Genomic DNA, 24,086 nt, shown 5'->3' with positions numbered 1-24,086 from the left:
TCCATGCTGGCCTTAAGCTTGCCTCCCATGTCCAAGTAATGGTCTTGGCCTTTAAAAAATCCCAAGGCAGAGTGGCACAGAGAAACCAATTTAACAACATCATTTAAAGCTGGATCTGTGTGGATTCTCATGATACTCTTTACCCTTTTTTCCCAGTCGTTTGGCTTTTGGCCTGCAGAGTTTTTGGCTTGCAGCCACAAATTAAACACAAAATAATTTTTGAATACTTGTTTTAGAAGATGGGCTTGCATTAAGGAGACACTGTCCTCTCATAGAAACTGTGCATTAGCTTAGTGTGGCTGTTGAGTACAGTGATCAGATGCTTCCGTTTTTAAACTGTATTTGATAGAATCATGTGAAAGTAACACATATAGTGGGCCAAACATATATAGTCCTTCACAGTGGACAAAAATTTTAGGGACTAGTTTGTAAAAATAGCATATGGTTGTGCTCACCCAAGATATATGGATGCCTGTGAACAATAATATGATCTGATCCCTCTCATTTGTTATATGTCAGACTCAAATAGAGCTATGCAGAGAAATATGTTCGGTGCAGCATAACAGGTAAGATTTCAGATTGTTTAAATAAAGGACAACGGTTCAGATAGATCTAAAACTAGAGTGAGTTTCTGAATCCATCATTGCACCAATAGGAATAGTCTATTAAAAAATGAAAGTTCTGTCATCATTTACTCACCCTCATGTCAAGAGGAGATATTTTGAACAATGTGTCACAACAATGGAATTCAATGATTTTTACTGTATGGACAAAAAAGGAATTGGTATTTTGTATTCCACAGAAAGTCATACAAGTTTGGAATGACATGAGGGTGAGCAAATGATGATAGAATGTTCATTTTCTGAGTGAACAATCCCTTGTATTAAACCTAGAACATATACCTTTATCCAGCTTGCTACTGTAATACATTTTTGACTAAAAGAGCTTCATATATGACTAGAAATGCAATGAAAACACATTTCCTTATGGAAACCTTGTGCATTTAGGTCATGACCTAAATATTTTGATTTCCTAAAAAAGTCTTAGGCCATATGGTGATAAAATCAGTGAGTTTGAGCAGCGGCAGCTTTTGGAAAGAAGCTGTCAGGGCCGACTCGCAGCAGGAGTTTAGACGAGGCTCAAACTAGAGACGTCCAAAAGAAATATACAGACGTGGATAGTTCGCTATACTTTTTATACAGTCTGTGTCTATTTTCTGAGGCAGACTGAACTGAACTGCTGACGCAGCTCCTAACATTTCAGTCTCTTCCAGACTTACTTTTTTAATGAGATGTCCTTTTTCACAGAGGTCCAAATGAGGTCCACCTGCCTCCAGCGATTGAGCTGCGATTACTGTTTTATATGTGTCTCAGTGAAATCATGACAACCCTTTTAGATATTGTAATCTTAGTTTTGCTACAACATACACAAGAAGTTTTGAAATGTGTGTCTCTTAAGGGATAGATCCAGTTTTCCACTGCACATTAATTGAGGGTTCTGGCGTATTTTTCTTCCCCACAGCATGCTTTTTTTTTTTTTTTTTTTTACAGGCAATAGAGGGGCTGTTAATAATCGGGCAGTTTTCCCCAACTCATTGTTCAGAATGTTATCCACAGTTATCGACTTGTCTGTTGTTGTAACAATCTCAGGCCTAATACACAAAGAGTCTCCTAGCGAACATGTCTTGAGAACTCTCAAGTGCTCTTCTTTACATCTCTAAGACCCTAATGAGCCATAATAACCCCCTAAATTAAACACATCCACTCAAACATGTATTGAGATAATCAGATTTGTGAAAATACTCAGTGATGCCATCTGTGTTGTTTGTTGTACCTTTTTGGACATATTTTCCATTTTAACCTCTTTGAAATAAACATCTTCATGACTGTTTCTATGACTCTAACCCACAAAACAGATGAGACACTGTTGTTTCTCTCCAGTGGCAATGTTAGAATTGTTCTGACGTATGTCCATGTGTGAAAGATTAGAAATTAATGTAATTAAATGAAAAAATATACTATATTTTCTCATTAAACACATTGTAAAAACTAAGCTGAAACTGTTTTTTTCCTCTCCCCTTCTTGTTTCCGACCTGTTCTGTCTGTCGTTGGCACCATCACTGTAGTTTGGCAAGCATAAAATGTTTGCAATTGGGACATTGTGAGTGGAAAATCTGACTGTTTTTGTCCTTCTTAAATGATGCCATTGTAAATGTTATTAAACTTGATTTTGACTCGTGGCACAAGCTTGCAAACACACATAGGCCTACACACTCTCACAATAAGAGTCATAACTGTAACAGCCAGTTGGACAACATAGAGGCAGAACTCTTCAAACATACACATACAAAGATGCATGTGCTGTAATATTTGATACAGAGATACACATTTAATGCATTATGTATTATAGAGAGGTTTTAGTCTTGCTCGTAGTTTTACAGTCCTGTTCTAGTTAAGGTTGCCTTGTGTTTAATCATTTGCTGCTTTTTTTAAAGTGACTCAAAGGCTGTCTGATTTTTCCTATTTTCCTTTCCCTGCATTATGTCACTTGGTTCAGATCTCTGCCACAGCTTTTGTCCTTTAATTGTTATTTTATTATTATTATTATTATTATTATGTATTTGTTTATTGTTGTATTATATATGTATGTATTTATTTATTGTTGTTTTATCTAAAAAAATATTTTATATATTAAAATATTTTATTTTATAAATTAAATTATACAAAAATTATATTTTATTATAAAAACTACAAAATACATTTCATTATTATTATTGTTGTTGTTGTTGTTATTGTTATTGTTATTATATAAATGTATTTGATTTATTATTTTTAAATAATAATAACAATTCTAAATGTATTTCAAATGTATTTTTGTTTTTATAACAAATTAATAATAATAATAATAATAATAATAATTATTATTATTATTATTATTATTATTATTATTATTAATGCATATGATGTTTATGACATCACTTCCTCGCTTCCTCACTCAAGGGATATCACTTCCCATCTCTCAGGTGTGAGTGCTTTTGAACGTTTGTACCGTGGTAAAGGTCAAGGTCTGACCTGACGTACGCAGGCTGTCAGGTGCCTACTTACTGAATAAAGCGAGCTGCCCTCCCTTGCCAAAAGATAGTGGATTTTGTGGATGAAGCCTGTTGGACGGGGATGAGAGAGCGTGCTGAGAATAGATATATGGCCCCAGTGCGCAGCGAGCGGTCTGGAATCCCAGCCTGCCCCTGTGGATCGGGCCAGGGAGATTCTGTACATGACTGGAGGATCACCCACACAGCTGCCAGAACCACACACACACACACACACACACACACACACACACACACACACACACACACACACACACACACACACACACACACACACACACACACACACACACACACACACACACACACACACACACACACACACACACACACACACACACACATACCAGCACACTTCGCCACCTAGTTAGAGCCCTGAAGAGAACACCTAACACACACATGTGCAAACACACACATTGAGAGCATATGTGGCATCTCACCTGTTCTCATGTGTGTTCACATTTACTGTCTGAATGACTAAATGTTGTTTAGGTCGGACCTTCAGCCAGACCATTGTTTCCTTTCAAACATGTATACAAGAGGTTAATAAGTGTCTTTATTTAATACATTATCTAAAACTCTTTCCACGTACTTTGCTGTGACCTTCCTGTCACCGGTCCCGTTCTATTTCTGTTTATCCAACGTGTAACGCTGGACAGGCGTTTGGACGAGAGCACAGCAATACCTCTGAGATCAAAGTGGTGTGTGGTATGACGCTAACATGGAGTAATTTATAGATTCGGTCTGTGTCAGTTGCGTCGTTCCACTCTGCTAAACTCACGCACTTACTCTCAGAGGGCAACGATGTCAACACGTCCTCATAACCTCAGATTTATGTTTAAAGTCAACTAGCTTCTTCTCATATCCTGGCCCAACCATCACACTGTTATTGTATGATTATGTTTTTGTCATTTAAGGCTTTCTGAACATGGATGAAAACACTAAATATTTGGTGTAAACGCATGGCTTTAATTGGTGGTGTGTCTTTGGGGAAATCAGTGGCTGAATGTGATAGAGACTGGGAACAGAGACTTGGTACACTGGAGCACGGCGTGCTCAGACAGCTGAAGCCGTCTCTCATCTCTGCACCTGCTCTGTTCTCCCTTGTGTCCTCCCTCAGAGAGAGAGAGAAAGGGAGCGAGAGAGTTGGAAACTACCAGCACCTGCTGTGTGAAGAATATGACAAGAAGCCTGAGTTGATAAATAAAATAAAACATTATTAAAATATTATTCAATATTTTATTAAATAAAATATTAAATAAAATATTATTAAAACTATATATATATATATTATATATTCCTAAAGGAATAAGGAATTCCTAAAGAATCAAACAATCTGAAGGATGGATGATTTCACAGGAATTAAAGAATTAATTAAAGCATCCATACATGAACTACCACTGGTACTTGTAGAGAAGAAATTGTTGATGTTAACCGTTTTGACTTTTCTCTGTCCTTTAGAGTTACTGGAGACAAAAACCATACGGCCGTTCAGTTTCTCGTTCAACACCAGTGACTACCGAATTCTGCACATGGACCAAGACCAAGGACGGCTCTACCTGGGCAGCCGTGAATATCTGGTCTCTCTAGACATGCAAAATGTCAATAAAGAACCCCTTATTGTAAGACACTATAGAAGTATTGTATTGTGGAATTATTTTTTCTTCTTGTAAGAAATGAATACAGAGTATGGTAGTTTCATGGTACTTTTTTTAGTGAATTATTTAAAAAGATTTGTGTGTTTTCAGATTCACTGGCCAGCAACAGCACAGAGAAAAGGGGAATGTAAATTAACTGGCAAAGGTGGACAGGTACAGGCTGTTTTGATTTGTTATTGAATCATTCTGAGAGAAATGCATTCTTTGCTAAAACGCCTTGTTTGTGTTCTCAGGGAGAGTGCGCTAACTTTGTGCGTCTGATCGAGCCGTGGAACAGGACTCACCTGTACACCTGCGGCACAGGAGCTTATAAACCCATCTGCACCTTCATCAACAGAGGCTGGAGAGCTGAGGTACACACACACATACACCACAATGTTTACTGTGCAGCAATGAGCATTTTGTGAATTAAATAATGAATCAAATGTTGGCAAACTTTTGGCATGATTTTCTCTGTCTTTCTGTCTCTGTCTTTCTCTGTTAATGATTTTCTCTGTCTTTTGTTCATAACCCCAGTTATACGCATATCGCGATATATACATTTGCAATATTTTGATAATTTCGATATATTGTGCAGCCCTAGTGTAGGCTAGAATTATTAGACGTAGAAGTTCAAAGGACGTTTTTTGTCAAAAGATTCTATGACTAAAAAAAATAAATAATAATTGATGAAATTGAACTCTGCAGTACAGTCACTCTCATTACTCGTATGTGTGTGTTTGATTGTGTGTAGGAATACCTCTTCCGGCTTGTTCCTGGTTATGTGGACTCTGGAAAAGGAAAGTCTCCTTATGATCCTCGGCAGGAGAACGCAGCAGCTCTGATCAGTGAGATCTCTCTCTCTCTCTCTCTCTCTCTCTCTCTCTCTCTCTCTCTCTCTCTCTCTCTCTCTCTCTCTCTCTCTCTCAAAACAAAAGCATGTGGTCAATCTCAATCTTTGCTCTAAAATAGCCTACACTACTGTTCAAAAGTTTGTTCTTGTAAGAATTCTTCAAGTTTTTGAAAGAAGTCTCTTATGCTCACCAGGGTTGCATTTAGTAAATAATATAAATACAGTAAAAGCTATACAATTGTTACATATTATTACAGTTTACAATAACTGTTTTCTATTTTAATATATCTTAAATGTAATTTATTCCTGTGATGAGAAATCTGAATTTTCAGCATCATTACTCCAGTCTTTAGTGTCATATCATCCTTCAGAAATCATTTTAATATGCTGATTTGGTGCTCAAGTAGCATTTCTTATTATTATCAATGTTGAAAACAGTTGAGCTGCTCAATTTTTGTGGAAAAAAACAACATTTACTGACCCCAAACTTTTCAATGGTGGTGTAGTTTTGGTACCTGACATACATATAGAAATTTACTCCAGAAATATTTATAAAGTTATTACTTTTAACTCTTTCCCCGCCAGCATTTTTTTTTTTAAGTTGCCAGCCAGCGCCTAGCCTGGCTAACGTCGGACCTAGTCTCATTGAGACGTGGTCTGGGAACCACGTTCATTTTCTCGTATTTGAGGCGTGGTTCACGAATGCGCTACGAATGTCTATCAAATGCACCTGTACGTAGCTCATAGCCAATCGTTTCAATTATACCAGATGACGTATGTAGAGCGACAGAAATTCGACGAGGAAGAAGACGATGGGTCAGAGATTTATGTGTACACGATGGCGTTCAGCGACTATTGCCGTTTGAAAACACAGAAAATCAGAAAAGTCCATCAATGGCGGGGAAGCATTTTCACATAAATGACTAAAAATTCCGTCAATGGCGGGGAAAGAGTTAAAAATACTGCAGTCATGGAAATTAATTTGTCAAAAAGTGTGGGAACTATTCTGTTACTTCCGCACTTCAACTTGTATGAGAATCCTCTAGCAGTAGAAATAGGCAGTATAAATTTAGCCAGTCTTCATCCATCATAAGCTCTCTCTCTTGCCACATTACTCTCATTCTACTGTCTTCAGATGGGAACCTGTATGCTGGGGTACATGTGGACTTTATGGGTACAGATCCAGCCATCTTCAGAACCTTGGGAGACCGTCCCGCTGTCAGAACCGAGCAGTACGACTCCCGATGGCTGAACGGTACGATACGAGCTAAGGAGTGAAAAGACAGACAGTTGACAAATATTATCCCTTTATCTCTTTACACATCTTTTTATCTCTCCATCAGAGCCAGTGTTTATAAAAATCCAGAAGATTCCAGACAGTGCGGAGAAGAATGATGATAAGCTTTACTTCTTCTTTCGGGAGAAGAGTTTAGATGCTTCAGGGGGCAGCGCTCCGAGCGTCATCGCGAGAGTTGGCCGAGTCTGTCTGGTGAGAAAATCCAGATGCTAGACACAAGACTTGTCTACTTAAGCCACATTCTGACTTAATAATCAACTTTTAATCATGATGATTTTTTTGTCATGCAAATCGGTATGTAAATCGGATGAACCCAAGGTTTGTTTAAAGTCTAATCTTCTATCTGTTTGTGTGCTTTCCCTTCAGAATGATGATGGAGGTCAAAGGTCACTGGTGAATAAGTGGACGACATTCCTCAAAGCACGACTGGTCTGTTCTGTGATTGGCGCAGACGGTGTTGAGACTTACTTTGATGAACTGAGTATGGCATATGTTTTTCTCTCCTCCGTGATCAGCTCTCTGTTTGTCTATCTCTGATGACTGATATCTGTTTGTTTTAAAGGGGACGTTTTTATCCAGAGGACCCATGATGAACGGAACCCCATCGTGTATGCTGTGTTCTCCACAGCTGGGTGAGATAATCTCTCATGCAAACATTTGAAATACTTACAGTACCGTTCAAAGGTTTGGGGTCATTATGTTATGCATTTTTGTTGTTGTTGAAAGAAATCAATACTTTTTTCAGCAAGGATGCATTAAATTTATCAAAAAGTGACAGTAAAAGTTATTACAGTGTTACAAAATATTATGTTTCAGATAAATGCTTGTTTTTTTAACTATTCATCAAAGACTTGTTAAAATTTTTATCACGACTGTTCTTATTATTGATAATGTTTCTTGAGCATCATGTACTTCTGAAGTATCATGTACGTTTTTACTGTTTTTGATCAAATAGATGTAGCCTTGGTGAGCATAAGAGACTTTTTCTTCCCCAAAACTAAATAAAAAATCTTCTCCACCTCAAACTTTTGAACGGTGGTGTAAGTACACAGGAGCATTTTTGTAGTCTAAACATCTTTTAATTATAGATTTAAATTGATAGTTGAAATTATGTCATTTACTCACACTCTGTCATTCCAAACTCTTATGACTTCCTTTCTTGCAAGGAAAACAAAACTTTTTTTTTTTTTTACAATAAATATTTTCTCCCTTGGACAAAAGCTATCATATTGAAAACTTATAGTGCACAAAGCAAATAAAATGACCATTTTCTATGTTTTTAGAACTTCACCAGTTTCTTTTGTTACGTGGAAAAGTTTTGTGCCTTTGACAATGCTATTTGAATGTGAAGCAATAAATATTGTAAAAATCACAAAAGCAAGTCAAATAAATAGAATTAACCAAGTAAATAGCGAGGCATATTCAGGCTCTTATATATAAATTAAAAGATCAAATATTATTTGAAAAAAAGAAGAAAGTTATATTCCTTCAAATTAGTTGTTTATATTGATTATCCTTTTTTAAGTTATGATGCCAATTATTTCTGTTCCTCTCCAGCTCTGTGTTTAAAGGCTCTGCTGTGTGTGTGTACTCAATGGCTGACATCAGAAATGTCTTCAATGGACCCTTCTCTCACAAACATGGTCACAACTATCAGTGGACACCCTACACTGGCAAAATACCTTACCCTCGCCCAGGGACTGTGAGTATTGCTTATGAAAACCAGTTTGATATCTTATTGTAGATTCTTTGTGGTTATCTTGTTCATTTTTGCTCTTTCTGCTTTTGCTTTATTGTTTAGTGTCCTGGAGGAACGTTCACCCCTGATCTCCACACCACTAAGGCCTTCTCTGATGAGGCCGTAAACTTTGTACGCGCCCATCCGCTGATGTATCAACCTATATATCCGATACACAAGCGCCCCCTGGTGGTCAGGACTGGATTTGATTACCGTTTTACCACCATTGCTGTGGACCTGGTGGATGCTGTGGATGGAAGATACGAGGTGCTCTTCCTGGGCACAGGTTAGACATTTTTGACCATGTCTGATTCTTCCTATTTAGTTAAATGCTGGACGATGTGAAGGTGCACTGTTGCAACATGAACCGCTTAATTAGCAAAATAAAAAGATGACCAATCTCATAGCTTTACTTCTGATTCTCTTTGAACTTTAGATCGTGGAACAGTCCAGAAGGTGATTGTCTTGCCAAAAGACATCAGCACAACAGAAGAGCTCGTTTTGGAAGAAGTTGAGGTTTTTAAGGTACACAAATACAGATTTTTCATGACTTTTTGCTGTTACATAAACTCGTGGGTGGAAAATACCCTTAAAATACCATAATGCATGATTTTAAATTATGTTAATTTTTTCTTCTAATTTTTTCAGACTCCAGCAGCTGTCAAAACCCTGAAGATTTCTACTAAAAGGGTAAAAAATTACCTAGTTTTAATAATCCTACATGCATAAAACCAGTGTTGTTTTAGTATTATTGATATACTATTATAGTTTTTGTTAATATTTTGAATTAGACTTTATATTTTCTGTTTTCATTTTCTTTTGTAAAAGTTTTTGTAATTTAGTTGTATATTTGTCCATTTTATTTAATTTTTTTCTTTTTATAGTTTTTATTAATTTTTTATATTTTAATTTTGGTTTAGTTAATTTAGTACTTTAACTTAAACTAAATGGAAAAAGAGAAATGTTGCAACTAGCTGAAATAAGTTTTTTCATATTTTTCATATTTGAGCTATGAAATCTAAAAATCTGTACCTGATCTGTAAAAAATAAAAATAAAAAGTGTGCTGTTTCTAAACCTTTTCTCTTTCTCACTTGCGGTTTACAGCAACAGTTGTACGTGTCCTCAGAAAGGGGTCTTACCCAGGTGTCCCTGCACAGGTGTGCCGTTTATGGCAAGGCCTGTTCGGACTGCTGTCTGGCCCGAGACCCTTACTGTGCCTGGGATGGAGAATACTGCTCTGCTTTCACTCCAGCTACCAAGAGGTCAGAGCGCATTCATTTACCCTGACAGGTGGTCCATGATCCTAACTGTGTGTGTGATATCTAGACTTCATTACCGGCCCATTTTTATACTGATCACACTGTCAATTAATGGCAACATTTGGATATTGTTCTTCAACAGAGCTACTGAACCATTACAAAATAAAGAGAAACGTTTATGTCACAGTGAAAATAGTCCATAAGCTTTTAACCATAACCATCTGTGAATGAATCCTTAGGAGAAGCAGAAGGCAAGATATCAAACACGGAGATCCCTTAAGGCAGTGCAGAGGATTCAACGCTAAAGGTTTGTAAACAGCCTTTTATATTATCCTGAGTAACAACGCTTGAGATCTTTAGAAACTTGAATGTGGCCCTTCTCTGACGCTCTCAGTAGAAAAGCGTCTGAGGGAGACGGTGCAGTTTGGGGTTGAGGGGAGCAGCACGTTCCTGGAGTGCCAGCCACGGTCCCCACAGGCCACCGTCAAATGGCTCTACCAGAAGGACGGCAAGCGAAAAGCAGTAAGACGCTCATGTTACCATTATCTCTTTTTAAAGAGATGGTTCACCCGAAAACGCTAATTCTGACATCATTTACCCACACTGTACAAAAATTCTGTATAATTTATGCTAAAAAAATTAAATAAAAACTGGCACCTGTTGTTGCCAGAACTTTACCATAGAAATGAGGCAGGAACATTTTAGGTAATGAATATAACTTGAATGTACAGTACAAAAAACAACAACATTTTATTAACTGATGTAATGTTAATATCCCAACCTAATGAAGTACTAAAATCTATTTTGTACCTTTATAATACACTGACAACCACCAAAAAGCACAGGTTGCCATGTGTAGAAGTAAAGCTAATCATAAGTAGCTTTTCCAGAAGGTGCTCTCACGACACTCTCATGTCGTTACAAACCTGCATGACTTTATTTATTTTGTGGAACATTTTCTCCGTTTTTTGTTTTTTTGTATTACAATGAAAGTCAATGGGGCTCCAATGTTGTTTTGGACCCCATTGACTTTCATTGACAAATTCTTTAAAATATCTCCTTTGTGTTTCGCCTCATTAATTTAGAGGACATAAAAGACTCCTTTTCTTTTTCAGCTCAATCGAGACAAAGAGGTCTTGAAGACCGGGCATGGCATCCTGCTGAAATCTCTCGCCCAATCGGATGCTGGCCTCTACCACTGCCTGGCAACTGAGAACAACTTCAAACACACCGTGGCGCGCATCTCCCTACGGATCCTGGACCGGGAGATTGTGGAGGCGTTGACCGAGTCGGACGTCTCTGTAGAACCAGAGCACCGCCGCCACCATTCCCATCACCAACCTCCACCCCCGCCCCCTCCCCCCCAGTCCCACCCACCTCAACTCCAGCTCCACCCGCAGCCTGAAGTGCGTCTCATCAACCAGTACTGCCAGTCCTACAGGCAGCAGATACAAAGCCAACCACACAAAGCCAAACGCAACAACCGCAGGCACACAGGAGAAGAGGAAGAGGAGGAGCTGCAGGAGCAGTGAATGGAACAGCATCTGGGAACTTGTTGACCTTGTCCAGTCCATGTGCCCCATCATTATGTACTCCCTCCAGCCAAACTCCTATTCAGTCCCTTTAATAAAATGATTCATTAGCTTAGATTGATTCAATTGATTCATTAGATGTATCAGACTGTGTCTGAACTAAATAGATTTTCATTTTGAGGTACAGTTTGATGCACTTAGCTCCCCTAACTAATATAAATCTTGCTTTGGTGTGCTCACTTCCATAGTTAGGGTTAAACTATGTTTTCGAAGTAAATTCCTTAAAACGTTCAGCCGCACCAGCAAAACTACTGCCGTATTATGTAAAATATAAGCTATTCCCTTTTAAGATTCAGTACACAGATGACTGCAGTGTAAATACTATCAGACACATTCGAAAATATGTTTTTGCTTTGCATTATAGAGGCATCAAAAGGTTGAATTTAAAGATCGCAGATTCAGACAGGCATCTCTAAACACCCGGAATATTAAATGCAGCATTGGAATAAATGTTCTTGTACATTTTAAGATCCTTGGAAGTACGTATCTGCAAGACTATTATTATAGCACAATATATCTTCCCATCATTTTGACCACTGAAGTTTTTACTTTTCTTAGCATTTAAAGTTTTTTATGGAGTTTTCCATTGGAAATTCCGTTGAAGAACAGATCCATTTGAATGGAGGGCTAGGAGTGACAATTAAAAATAAAATGAATATATATATATATATATATATATATATATCATATTTCAAACATAAAAATGGAAAGTGATTTATTCCATTTTTGTTTGAATTAATAATTTGAAAACTTATTATAAATGTATCTTTAAGTGTCATTTATAGTCCTACATGCATTTGAGCTTTGATTTTAATTTTGATCCATGACAGAAACTGAGAGCCTAGAATTGATTAGCAACTTCCACCAAAAGTGATATTTCTGTATCACTTGCATGGTTAAACATGTTGTTTCAGATTAAACTTTAGATTGATTGTGAATTAAAAATGATTGAAAATAACAACGTTGGTCATTAGATTAAAAATACATTTAAAAATAGGGTACATTCAGGTTGATTGGGACACTTTTTCCAAGTCATCTCAATGGCAAAAAATGTCCCAATCACCCTAAATTCACCCTATTGTTTTTACATTTCAGATATGTGGATTATCAAAATAATTATCTAATACTAAAAATATTACAATATTGTTAAAAATAATATAAAATGTTGTCTTCTTTTTGTAGTGGAACAAGCCGCTCTGATTTCAGAATTTGTAACATGATTGGATCATTGCCCTGGAAATTTTTGTGTTTTATTAGGACAATATTGTGGACCAAAATGAAAATCATGGGATTTGCAAAAATCTAAATGTTTACTGAAATTGTGCATCAGAATCTCTCCCTTGTAATGAATGAAATCAGATATGGTTGTAGTGTGAAAACCCTCGATACGTACTTCACATTGCAGTTGAAATTTTTCATTTTTGAATGTGAAAGCAACCAAAATACAAGTCCGTTATCCTCTTGTTTTGTCTTGTATTGTTCGTCCCCCAACAAACAGAGCTTCCCTGATTTGAACTGCTGTATATAGATACAGTTTTTCAGTCTGGTCTCTTCTATCTTTGACTCTAGACTCTGATGAAATGTAGTCGGACCACTAAAAACATTCTCATTCTCAATCCATAATCAAATCATGTTGTATTCCACGGTTTGTCAATGGTGATGTGTGGTCATGTTTTTTGCTTGTGTATAAACACAGTATCTGTGCTTTGTGTTGTGTGACACTGACACATGTACATAGAAAATGTATGTATTTGACTAGTCACTGGTCAGGATTAAAAACTAACCTCCTCTCTTTCCTCATCTCTCCCGTGACCCTCTTTCTCTCTCTCTCTCTCTCACCCACACCATACAACATATTTATTGTGAGAGTGTACATATTCATGTGAGTTGTGCTCTTTGGTGGTGGGACAGGGCTGGTTTTGATGGAAATTGTCATTTTATGTATTGTTTATTAACAGGACCAGGACACATGGAGAGATGCTGAGGAGAAAGAGGTAGATGTTTTTGGAGCAGTTGTAATTAGTTAATTAGTATTTTAACATTGAAACGCATTTAAAATTAACCTTGAGGTTCTCAAGACAAAAATGGGTAAAACATTTTATCTGTTGGCATGAAATGTGAGCTGTGGAAATGTACTAAGTTTTGGGGGGCACACAACGCAAACTTGCAGAGTGTTTCAAGCCAGAAATGTCTACCTCTTTTAGCACTTTCTATGGAAAATCACTTAGCACCAAACTAAAGGACAAAGGCAAAGAAAATGTGTTTTCTTCTGTAAACACCTACTTTTTCTGGCCCACTAATGTCATTGTTTTAAAGGATAAGAGACTCTTTCTCTTCATTGGGTGTTGGTGGCATATTTATAATGAAAGCGCTCAGTGGTTTTAACCCGACATGTTATCTGGTCTTGAAGGGTGGAGAACAAACTCTGAAGTCCAAGCCACATTTCTTTTCTCTCCACAGAGATGTTATTGTGCAGAATGACAACCGAGTCTGTCTCTGAGGAACTTAAATGCCACATAGACTTTCTTTGTCCTGTTGTGTCTTTCTTTTGGTGTTGGCTGTTGAACTAAAAAGAAACTTCCTAAATATGGTTGCTTCCTGAATATTTCCTCTTTGTATTTACAGATGTTTGTGTAGGTTCATGTTAATGTGATTTTTTTGTGATAAATATTATTTTATTATCATGGTATTCTGGGGCTTGGGAGTCCTACTAGGTGTTTTTTAAAGCAATAACAATAAACTGCTGTTTTTTGTTTTTATCCAGTTTTTTCTGTCTGAACACCTGACATGGTTTTTTATTTTATATTAATATTATGCATTAACTCCCAAATTCACAGACAAGGCTTAAGCCTATAGTCCTGGACTAAAATGCATGTTTTAACTGAAAGCAATTTGCACTGACTTATTTTAAAATTATGTTAGTTCCATTGTTTTGTCTCAAGATGCAGATCAGTGTTTTTTTTCTAAGGCACGTCTAAAAAAGCTACATAAATGTCCTAATTATATTATATGTACAGTATATCATATACAATACTGTACATTATACTTATTTTAATTATATGTCAAAAATGTTTTTAAAACATTACAAAGATTACAAGAATACTTTTTAAACTGTTGTTACTTGTACTTCCACTTTAGTCCTGTAGGGGGAGGTGATATGTATGGAGATGATATCCTATGCAGCCTTACAAAACTTGATAAATCTTACCTTGACAAGAATAACATTACTGGGTTTGTGGTTAAGGGAGAGAGATTTGAAAAAAGACAGTTGTTGAGTTAAAAGTATGCACAAACAGAAGGAAATATCCAACATAAAGCTGTGGTTAAGCTTGGCAGTCCGACTGTTTGGATGAAATCTAACACCACTCCTGGTTTGGCTCAACTGAAGTTCCTTTTTCCTGAATGAACTCACATTGAACTACTGCTGCACAAAGAAGACAGAACAGTCTTTGAAACGAGTGAGACAAACTGCAAAACGGGCTTGAAATCTAGTCATTATCAGAGTGTAGTTTATATTGCTTTATTTGATTTCCAGTAGATCCTCAGATCATTCAGTGCAACTTTAATCTGGAATAAAAGATTTCATGTCTATTGATAAAATTATTTCCACCGAGTGTCAGAAATGGCAGAAGTGTGTGAACCAAGAGCAGAGAGAAGCATTAGTCGTCCCATTCATCCTCTTCCTCTTCATCACCACCATCATCTTCTTCATCATCTGAAAAAAATCAAAGAAATATAACATACATCAAAATTACTACAAGAATCAGTGAATCACTAGCACATGAAAGTAGTGTTAGGGGTAACACATTACAATTAAGTAATCAGATACTTTTTTTGAGTAACTAAGTAACACACTACTTGTATATTTACAACTAAATATTTGAGATACTTATTCAAATGAGTAACGTCTCGGTTACGTATGTAACCCTACATATGTATGTTACGTAGTGATGACGAATGGGGTTTCGCTTAGAAAGCCTCTCACCTTCGAGAATACAAAACGAGCCAATGGAAAGAAAATGCCATGGGTCTGGGGAATTTGCATAGCATAACTCCGCCCCACCTCGTGGGTATATAAGGAAGTACGCTGGCAACATGCAGTTATGTTTTCTCGCTGAGGACCCGAGACTGAACTCCGGCGTTCCAGCGGTACAGCGGAAGTGGCAGGGAGACGTAACGTCTCTGTTCCCTACTCAGGGAACGAGGGTTACATACGTAACCAAGACGTTCCCTTTCGTGGTCACTACGAGTTACATCGTGAGGACGAATGGGGTCCCCAATCTAATCACTCCACCTCAGCTGTCTTCCAGTGCCTTGCGTAAGTCTGAGCTCCCTGTCGTGATACTGGCACGAACGAAGGACTCCTACTTAACACAGGAATACCAAGGTACACTGGGAAGCATATCTCAGTGGAATATGCAATTATTGCTTATTGCAATTAATATACAATACACATATGACCCAGAAGGGGGCTGCATATGGAAAAACACTGGGGTGTCCAGCCCGCAGGGTGGAATGTTTCAACCCCAGGGGGGGCAAGGTGGCTTGCCAAGGGAAAGACACATGCTCAGAGAGGCTGACGATGGAGATACACATGTGGGGGTCACCCAGAGGCGGAACCATGAACATCAGGGGTGTCAAACTCAGTTCCTGGAGGGCCACAGCCCTGCAGAGTTTAGCTTCAACCCTAATTAAACACACCTGATCAGCTAATCAAGTCCTTCAGGCTTATTTGAAAACTGCAGGTGTGTGTGTGTTGAAGCAGGGTTGGAACAAAACTCTGTAGGGCTGTGGCCCTCCAGGAACTGAGTTTGACACCTGTGATGTACATGGAGGCACCTAGCCAACGCGAAAGCTGTTGGTGGCATAACTGGAGTTGACGTCAACAACGCTGGAGGAAACTCAGGGCTTCTCGGGGAGGCTCACCTGAGGAAAATATTGCACGTATCCAGTCCACGGAGTGGAATGGCGAGCAAGCGAAGACACCTGAGCAGATCCTAGTACCGGCTGGTTGAAGTGAGTACATGAGAGGACACTGGCTCCACTCGGAGATTGTAGAATCTCGCGAATGTGTTAGGTGTCACCAAGCCTGCAGCTCTGCAGATGTCTGTTAGTGAGGCATCTCCAGATGGAGTGTGCCTTCACACCAAGGGGGCACGGTTGACCTTGCTGCTGGTATGCCAAACCAAGTGGCGTCCACTATCCAGTGAGACAACCTTTGCTTGGAGAGAGCCCTTCCCTTCCTTTCCCACCATAACAGACAAAGAGCTGGTCTGAGATCCTGAAACACTGCGCTCTGTCTACGTAAGCACGGAGGGCGCGTACTGGACAGAACAGTGCCAAGGCTGGGTCTGCCTCCTCCAAGGGCAGCGCTTGTAGGTTCACCACCTGGTCTCGAAAGGGAGTGGTGGGAACCTTGGGCACGTATCCAGGCCGGGGTCTCAGGATCACGTGAGAATAGGCCGGCCCGAATTCCAGGCACGCTTTGTCAACCGAAAATGCCTGCAGGTCCCCTACCCTCTTGATGGAGGCCAATGCAACCAGGAGCGCTGTCTTCATTGACAGGAGCTTAAGCTCCACTGATTGCAGAGGCTCGAAGGGAGCACTCTGTAGGGCAGTTAAAACCACTGAGAGGTCCCAAGAGGGTACGAGAGGAGGGCGAGGAGGATTCAGTCTCCTCGCTCCTCTCAGGAACCTGATGACCAGGTCGTGCTTTCCCAAGGACTTACCTTCGACTGCGTCATGATGTGCGGCGATAGCGGCAACATACACTTTCAGGGTGGAGGGAGACAGCCTTCGTTCCAATCCTTCTTGCAGGAAAGAAAGCACGACACTGATTGGGCATTTTCCAGGGTCTTCTCGGCGAGAAGAGCACCAGGTGATGAAAAGGTTCCACTTCAACGCGTAGGCATGTCTCGTGGACGATGCTCTAGTCTAGCAGAAGTGATGGTAGCCACCACCGCTGGTGGTATGGTACTCAAACCTGCCTCGTCCCGTCCAGGAGCCATACGTGGAGGTTCCAAAGATCGGGACGAGGGTGCCATAGGGTGCCCCGTCTCTGAGAAAGGAGGTCCTTTCTCAGAGGAATTGGCCAGGGAGGTGCTGTCGCAAGGAGTACTAGTTTGGAGAACCAGGTCCAGGTGGGCCAATGAGGAGCCGCAGGGAGGCGGCCTCGGCGGGAAGCAGACTAAGGAAACCGTCGGTGCAGAAGGGCCTCTGTCTGCTTCTGGGGGATCGAAGACTGTTGGGCGCAGTCTTCAACCACACCGCTGAAGAGCCCAGCCTGGGACATGGGGAAGCTGAGAAAACGAGTTCCTAGACCCCCTCACATGAACCTGGCAGACCCCATTCCTGGACCACACTTGTGGACATCACCTGGCCCAGGGATCATGCAGGTACCGATGTCACCGTAGAGCGAGGTCAGTACAGTGCGCTGCAGATCGACCAGTCCGGACATGGGAGGCATAGCGTCCCTGCATGGGGGTGTGGTCGAGTTTCCGCATTCTGTCAGTGCTGGCCAGGGAAGGACCAGCGTTCAACGGTGGCCTGGTCTGACTGAACTCCCAGGTCAGCACTGCCTCGAAGGCGAAGATGACACACAGCACTGCATGCCTGTGCTACGACAGTGACAGAGAACATACAGACCATGATCGCTGATGAAGCCATTCAATATAAATGGGGATGATTAGGAGGCCATGATGATGAACAGAGGCCAATTTTCTAATTTTGTTAGGATGCCAAAAAAAAACCCTACTCTTTTTTTCCGAAGGACATCCTAGTTTATTTAATGACCACAGAGAGTCAGCACCTCAGTTTAACATCTCTTCCGAAGGACTGTGCTTTTTGCAATATAGTGTCCATCACAATGGGGCGTTAGGACCCACACAGACCACAGGGTGAGCACCCCCTGCTGGCCTTACTAACAGCTCTTCCAGCAGCAACCTAGTTTTCCCTTGAGTCTCCCATCCAGGTACTAACCAGGCTCAACCCTGCTCAGCTTCAGTGGGTAACCAGTCTTGGGCTAAAGGGGGATATGGCTGCTGGCTATGATGTGAGCTCACATACAGATTCAGTATTTCTCAAAATGAATAAAAACAGTGAAATGCAAACTTAGAATATTATGTGAAATGCAAACTTAGAATATTACGTAAAATGCAAAAATTAAAATAGCTTAAAATAATACAAATATACTTTATGTATTTAATCTCACTTTATTAGGCAATGTCTTTGCTGCTGCCCTTCGATGATCCAATTCAACCATACTAAGCAAAATAATGTTTATGGTTATGACAATGTTGTATGCTTAGTTTTGGTAGAATAGATCTGCTACGCTGCTGTTATTGCAGAGCAAGTATGGGACTTGCTACTGCCACGAGTCATTTAATAGGTTATATTTTATAGGTTGAATTTGTAAAAGTGTGAAAAAAACCTTTGGATTTATTAAACGAGTTACCTGAGGAATGGATAACTTTACTCCTTTTCTGCATCACCATCATCAGAGCTCCCACAATTCCCTCTGAGGACTCATCTTGAGCTGGATTAGAGTCCGGGGAGTCAGGCACCTGAGATAAACACAATATAACCGCTCAAAACGTGGTTATTCATAACAAAGCAGAGTATAATGCTTACATTGAACAAAATGCATTGCGTTTGTGTGAAAATGTCTCACGTACATTCTTTAGCACACGCCCACGACGAATTTCCTCCAGTAAAGTTCCTCGTCCTCCTCCACCACCAGAGGGAGGAGGAGGAGGTGGAGCTGAGCTGGCAGGGCTGCTGGGGAAGTTAGCGGCTGAAGAAGGTGGGGGTGGAGGAGGTGGTGGGGGCGGAGGTGGAGGTGGTGCACCTCCACCCATAGGTGGAGGTGCCTTGTGACTGTGGCTGGGTGGTGGTGGCGGAAGAGAGGATGGCAGTGGGGGTGGACCACGATGCGGAGGGCCAGGACTGCGCGAAGGTGGTGGAGGGCGTCCGGGTGGGCCTGGCACGGGGGGAAGCCCACCACGGGGTGGAGGAGGTGCAGGGGCAGAACGAGGACCTCCTGGGTCTGGAGAGAAAGAGCCAGAATGGCCCCGAGAAACATCAGTGAGGGCAACAAAGATCATTAAAGTTGCGATGTAACGAAAGTAGTGACAGATTTTTTGCGGTGTACATTAGAGTGAAACGGATTATCAAAAATAGGAAAAAAGTAGGGCGGGGTCTTGGTTCTGTGATCTGAATGCGAGTTTGCACTCGATTGTAAAAAAGGGGCGGGGTTTAAGCAGACCAAATTAAATTTCCAAATCAAACTTCTAAATATTACACATAGAGAGTTAAAATGGTACACAAAATTTATTTTATTTTATTTTAAAATGAGCTTACCCTGTTTCCTCATTTCCTCTTTAACTGCATCCAACCCTCCAGATTGCTCGATGAAGTCATAGATTAGCTTAGATGTTTCTTTATCTGCCAGCTGGGCATCACTGATACCAGCACTGTTGAACAGTTTCTTCAGGTCAGGGTCGAGATTGTTGGTCTGGAGGGGCCAAAGTCAGTGTTCATAAATGCTTTTATAACTTTAGAAATGCTATTTGCTATATCAGAATAAGCACAGTTTATGTGACTAAATTTGCTTTATGCAATTAAGGAAAAAGGACAATTCTTACATCAAAACCAGAGTTTGGATCCCACCCAATATGAGTGACGTGTCTAAAAAGGCAGGAGAGACACAGATAGCATCACTTCAAATAGATGGAACAAAACACAAGGTGAGTGTGAGATGGTAAAACCTTCTTACTTGAATCCACTAGGTGCTCCAATATCTGCCTTAGTGAGCCTTGGGCCTTTCTTCTTTCCCTTTTTGTCTTTTTTGCTTAATATGGAGACTGAAGCTGGTGCAGGGGTTGGCACTGGGGGAGAGCGGTACCTTGATGCAACAATATCTGGGTTCTGGATGTCCACCGTGGTCATTACACTTGGCTGTGAAACTGGACCTGATTAACAGACATAGTTGGTTAAACACTTGTATTTATCAGTGCATTCAGACCATGTGAACACTGCAGGATGAATTAAAGGGATAGTTCATCCAAAACTGAAAATGATGTCATTGTTTATTGACCCTATTGTTGTTCCAAATCTGTATGACTTACTTTCTTCTGCTGAAAATATTTTAGGGGAAAAAAAACTAAAAACTTTTTGTGTTTTTGTTCCACAGAATAAAGTCATACAGGTACAGAATGACAAGATGGTGAGTAAATGAAACAATAATGAAGTCTTTAAATCATTTAAAAGTGACTCACCATTTGTTGGAGGGATTTGTTGTGGTGCCCGTTTTTCTGTTAGTTAAAAAAAGTGTTATGCTAATGCTAATTTCTAAATTAATAGCAAGTGTAATTTTAAATTGAAGACACATACCTTCAGATGTAGCATGCTGTCGTTTTTCTAAATATGCATGTATAAAAAAAGGAACAAGGATATATGATAAAATACTCTGAAAATACTATGAGTAAAATTCATATAAATATGAATGAGAATGACAGTAACTGACCCTGGCGGTTGGATCTCTGATTAATCTTCTCATCAGTGACTTTTCTGAACACTTCAGCTTCTGTCTCACTGGCAAAGTTCAAACCTACTTGACAGTCCTGAGACACATTTAAATTTGTATTAGATCTCTCATATTGTGAGATTTTGCAGAGAATTTTTTTTTTTTAACAATTTTAAAATCAATTAAAAACTTAAAGAAGACATTTCTGATGATGCCAGTGTGGCTTAATTTGAGCAGTTATTTAGACAGTGACTAAAAATGTTGAGTTTTGGCTTGAATTCAAGAATTTTAAAGGAGTCTGTACCCACATCAGCTGAAAAACAGTGGAAGAACCTCAATGGACAGGAATATGTCATCTGATTATATAGCTCCTGCTCCCATACCATTTTACCTTCCTGACAAAAATAAATAAATGAAATGAAAACACGCATAAATACTTATCAAAGTCTAAATGGTGCTACCACAATGTGTCTTCATGAATGAGTTGAGCTGCTGTGACTCAGAACTCAAAGCAGAAGTGTATCTTTATTTAAATTCTGCCTGTTTGATCACAGGTCATCTTTGGTCATGCTAACAGAAGTCAGTATAAATTAATTTATCATCATATAATCTCAGAAAAGCATCGAGAGCATCTCTATCTGCATAGATGCAAGATGCATAAATGTTATATACATTCTGAGCATGTTTGTTAAGGTTTTTTTACACTACAGATTCAAATGTGAATTTCTAACCTTTATGTCATAGAGCCGGATGTAATATGAACGTTTAGGATTGTCCTTAATGAAACACACGACTCCTGTATGTTGGAGACTCCATTGGGTCGGACTGTGAGGAAGAGCCATGTACAGCTGAACAACCGCTGTGGCCGTGCTCTGCGTTCACACACACACACACACAGACACACACACACAGACACACACACACACACACACACACACACACACACACACACACACACAGAAACACAATAAACTTACATAAATGTACAAAGATTAATCTAATCAGTGAAGTATTACAAGGAAAGTTCGAGCAAAGACATCAGCATCCTCTACAACAACAGGAAGTGGCCTCATACAGCATTTCCTGTCACTCTCCAGTTAAACTTTGTAGTTGCAAACATCAATTATCAATACAAACAGGTTAACAACGTTGTGAAGTGTACATTCGGAAGAAAACTAATTATGCTTTTATGATATTAGACATTTTCCTGGGTGTATAATTTCCTGGGTGTATAATATAATTACAAAATCAAAACACAGTGGATTAAATAGTTTAGCTATTACAGCAAATTTTGTCACAGGTTGTCCTAGACATGTTTTGTGTGCAATCTCTTCATCCTTTTCATTTGGCACACAGGAATGCAACAAAAGAACTTGAAAGGCTTAGTTTCACTTTGACCTTTAACTGACATCAACAGTAACAGCTCTGATCTCATCTGTGACCTCGGCTCCATATCTCTCCTTTGAGGACTTTCTCTTTTATAACTGATTGATTTCCTTTGTGGGACAGAATGCCCATCTATGATTGGCCCTCAAATCAAAGTTACTTCACTCACCACACATCTCCTTCCCAGCAACTCCAGAAGGCGTTCATTCTCCTGGCTGCTGAGGAGAGAACTGGGCATGTTCTCCTGCCCTTTGTTTTTTCCTTTACTCATCTCTTCTTGTTCAAATGGACACTTAGATCCTGGGACTCCACGTCTGGGGCCCCTACTCGGCCAACAGTACCTGTCTGAGTCCTTTTTGGGACAGGCAAATGATTTGGAGGAACCGTTGCTTCCGTGTTCTAATCTGATGTAAATGCAGCACAGCAAAAGAGAACAGGAAGAACAAAACCACTGCGCAGATCTACTCTCAGAATGCCATGGACAGGCACGTGTTCCTTCGCTCATATAAAGGAGGAGGAGCAACAATAACAATATACACTCACATAAAGTACCTGCGAAATGTTTGGAAACATTACACTTTTTGTTCTCTTATGTTCACCAAGGCTGCATTTATTTGATCAAAAATACACAGTAATATTGCTAAATATTATTACAAATTAAAGAAAACTGTTTTCTATTTGAATATATTTTAAAATGTTTTTAATTCCTGTGATGGCGAAGTTGAATTTTCAGCATCATCAGAATCACATGATCTTTCAGAAATCATTCTAATATGCTGATTTGGTGCTCAAGAAACATTTCTTATTATTATCAATGTTGAAAACAGTTGTGCTGCTTGTTCAAAAATCAAAATCACAATAATCCTATACTCAAAAAGTAGTCAGAATACATTACCTAAAATGAGTAATCTAGATTACGTTACTAACTCATTTTCATAACAGACTACAATTTGCAAATAAATCTGATCAGCACTGTATATAATTCAAAATAACAACAATAAAGTAACAACATGATTGTAAATAAACAATACACTAAAGTAAAATGTAACAAATGTTGAATATTTATAATGCATTATATTATATTTATTAATGGCCAACCACAAAGTAATTATATGAAATCTGAACACTTTTTTTTATAAATCCTGAATATAAAGTTATAAGTCTGAATATATAAATGTGAATCTGAATATAGGCCTATAGTCAAATCTGAAAACATAAAAGGGAATCTTATAATTTTGAATATATAAATGTAAACCATGAATTATTACAGAAGATTTACATATTCAGAATTATAACTTCATATTTAGGATTTATTATATGTACAGATTTTGTATAATTATTAGCATTTATTATATTATATTCAACATTTTAATAGGTTAAAGTTAACGAGAAAATGACCATAAGAAGTACTGTTAAGAATGATTTCATATATGTAATAAGGGATTCATTAAATAGACATTACACTGATTTCATGATTTGTTATCACAACTTTTTTATTTTGTCAAATCAACCTAGATAATTAATGTGGTTCAGATATCACACTATTTTGATTTTCTGTTGATTAAACCAATCTCCATTGTATTAACTAAATTTTTTTTATTTCAATCAACTCAAAATTTTAAGGTATTCTGGTTACTTACTTACTTTTAAGTTAAACCAACAATATTTTTTTTACACTGTATAAATGATGT

At 39.0% G+C, this 24,086-nt stretch overlaps 2 protein-coding genes across 3 annotated transcripts in view; one reads left to right on the top strand and one right to left on the bottom strand.

The window, feature by feature from the left end:
• sema3gb (sema domain, immunoglobulin domain (Ig), short basic domain, secreted, (semaphorin) 3Gb) overlaps positions 1-11,572 on the top strand; it is a 32,717-nt gene extending 21,145 nt beyond the window's left edge. Inside the window, exons 3-18 of one of the 2 annotated variants that reach the window (XM_084086896.1) lie at positions 4,571-4,731; positions 4,858-4,920; positions 5,001-5,120; positions 5,501-5,594; positions 6,735-6,854; positions 6,943-7,088; positions 7,263-7,377; positions 7,459-7,528; positions 8,454-8,598; positions 8,698-8,920; positions 9,071-9,159; positions 9,283-9,324; positions 9,740-9,897; positions 10,134-10,201; positions 10,289-10,416; positions 11,010-11,572. In XM_084086896.1, coding sequence (XP_083943022.1) covers positions 4,571-4,731; positions 4,858-4,920; positions 5,001-5,120; positions 5,501-5,594; positions 6,735-6,854; positions 6,943-7,088; positions 7,263-7,377; positions 7,459-7,528; positions 8,454-8,598; positions 8,698-8,920; positions 9,071-9,159; positions 9,283-9,324; positions 9,740-9,897; positions 10,134-10,201; positions 10,289-10,416; positions 11,010-11,426 — 2,159 coding nt within the window. In that variant the 3' untranslated portion in view covers positions 11,427-11,572. The remainder of the gene's footprint in view (positions 1-4,570; positions 4,732-4,857; positions 4,921-5,000; positions 5,121-5,500; positions 5,595-6,734; positions 6,855-6,942; positions 7,089-7,262; positions 7,378-7,458; positions 7,529-8,453; positions 8,599-8,697; positions 8,921-9,070; positions 9,160-9,282; positions 9,325-9,739; positions 9,898-10,133; positions 10,202-10,288; positions 10,417-11,009) is intronic. The other variant, XM_084086897.1, reaches the window with a different exon arrangement.
• A 3,418-nt stretch (positions 11,573-14,990) lies between these two features.
• wasb (WASP actin nucleation promoting factor b) lies at positions 14,991-24,069 on the bottom strand. Its single transcript, XM_084086898.1, has 12 exons — positions 22,565-24,069; positions 21,741-21,881; positions 21,318-21,404; positions 21,010-21,106; positions 20,877-20,903; positions 20,762-20,797; positions 20,260-20,455; positions 20,129-20,171; positions 19,845-19,998; positions 19,160-19,530; positions 18,940-19,048; positions 14,991-15,201 (listed from the first exon to the last, which is right to left on the bottom strand). Exons 1-12 carry the CDS (start codon positions 22,898-22,900, stop codon positions 15,146-15,148), a joined length of 1,653 nt encoding a protein of 550 aa, XP_083943024.1. The 5' UTR covers positions 22,901-24,069; the 3' UTR covers positions 14,991-15,145.
• Positions 24,070-24,086: the final 17 nt, after the last annotated feature.

This window comes from Abramis brama, assembly GCF_963993115.1.
Source record: "Abramis brama genome assembly, chromosome: 16".
Lineage (NCBI taxonomy): Eukaryota > Metazoa > Chordata > Actinopteri > Cypriniformes > Leuciscidae > Abramis > Abramis brama.
This window is presented reverse-complemented; position numbering and strand designations above follow the sequence as displayed.

Excerpts from the sequence above, each read along its gene's own strand:
- wasb (XM_084086898.1), bottom strand. The coding sequence starts at position 22,900 with ATGAGCGAAGGAACACGTGCCTGTCCATGGCATTCTGAGAGTAGATCT. Across the intron at positions 21,882-22,564 it reads TGCTGGGAAGGAGATGTGTG|AGCACGGCCACAGCGGTTGT; the intron begins GTGAGTGAAGTA and ends GTGTGAACGCAG. Across the intron at positions 21,107-21,317 it reads TCCACTGTTTTTCAGCTGAT|GACTGTCAAGTAGGTTTGAA; the intron begins GTGGGTACAGAC and ends AATGTGTCTCAG.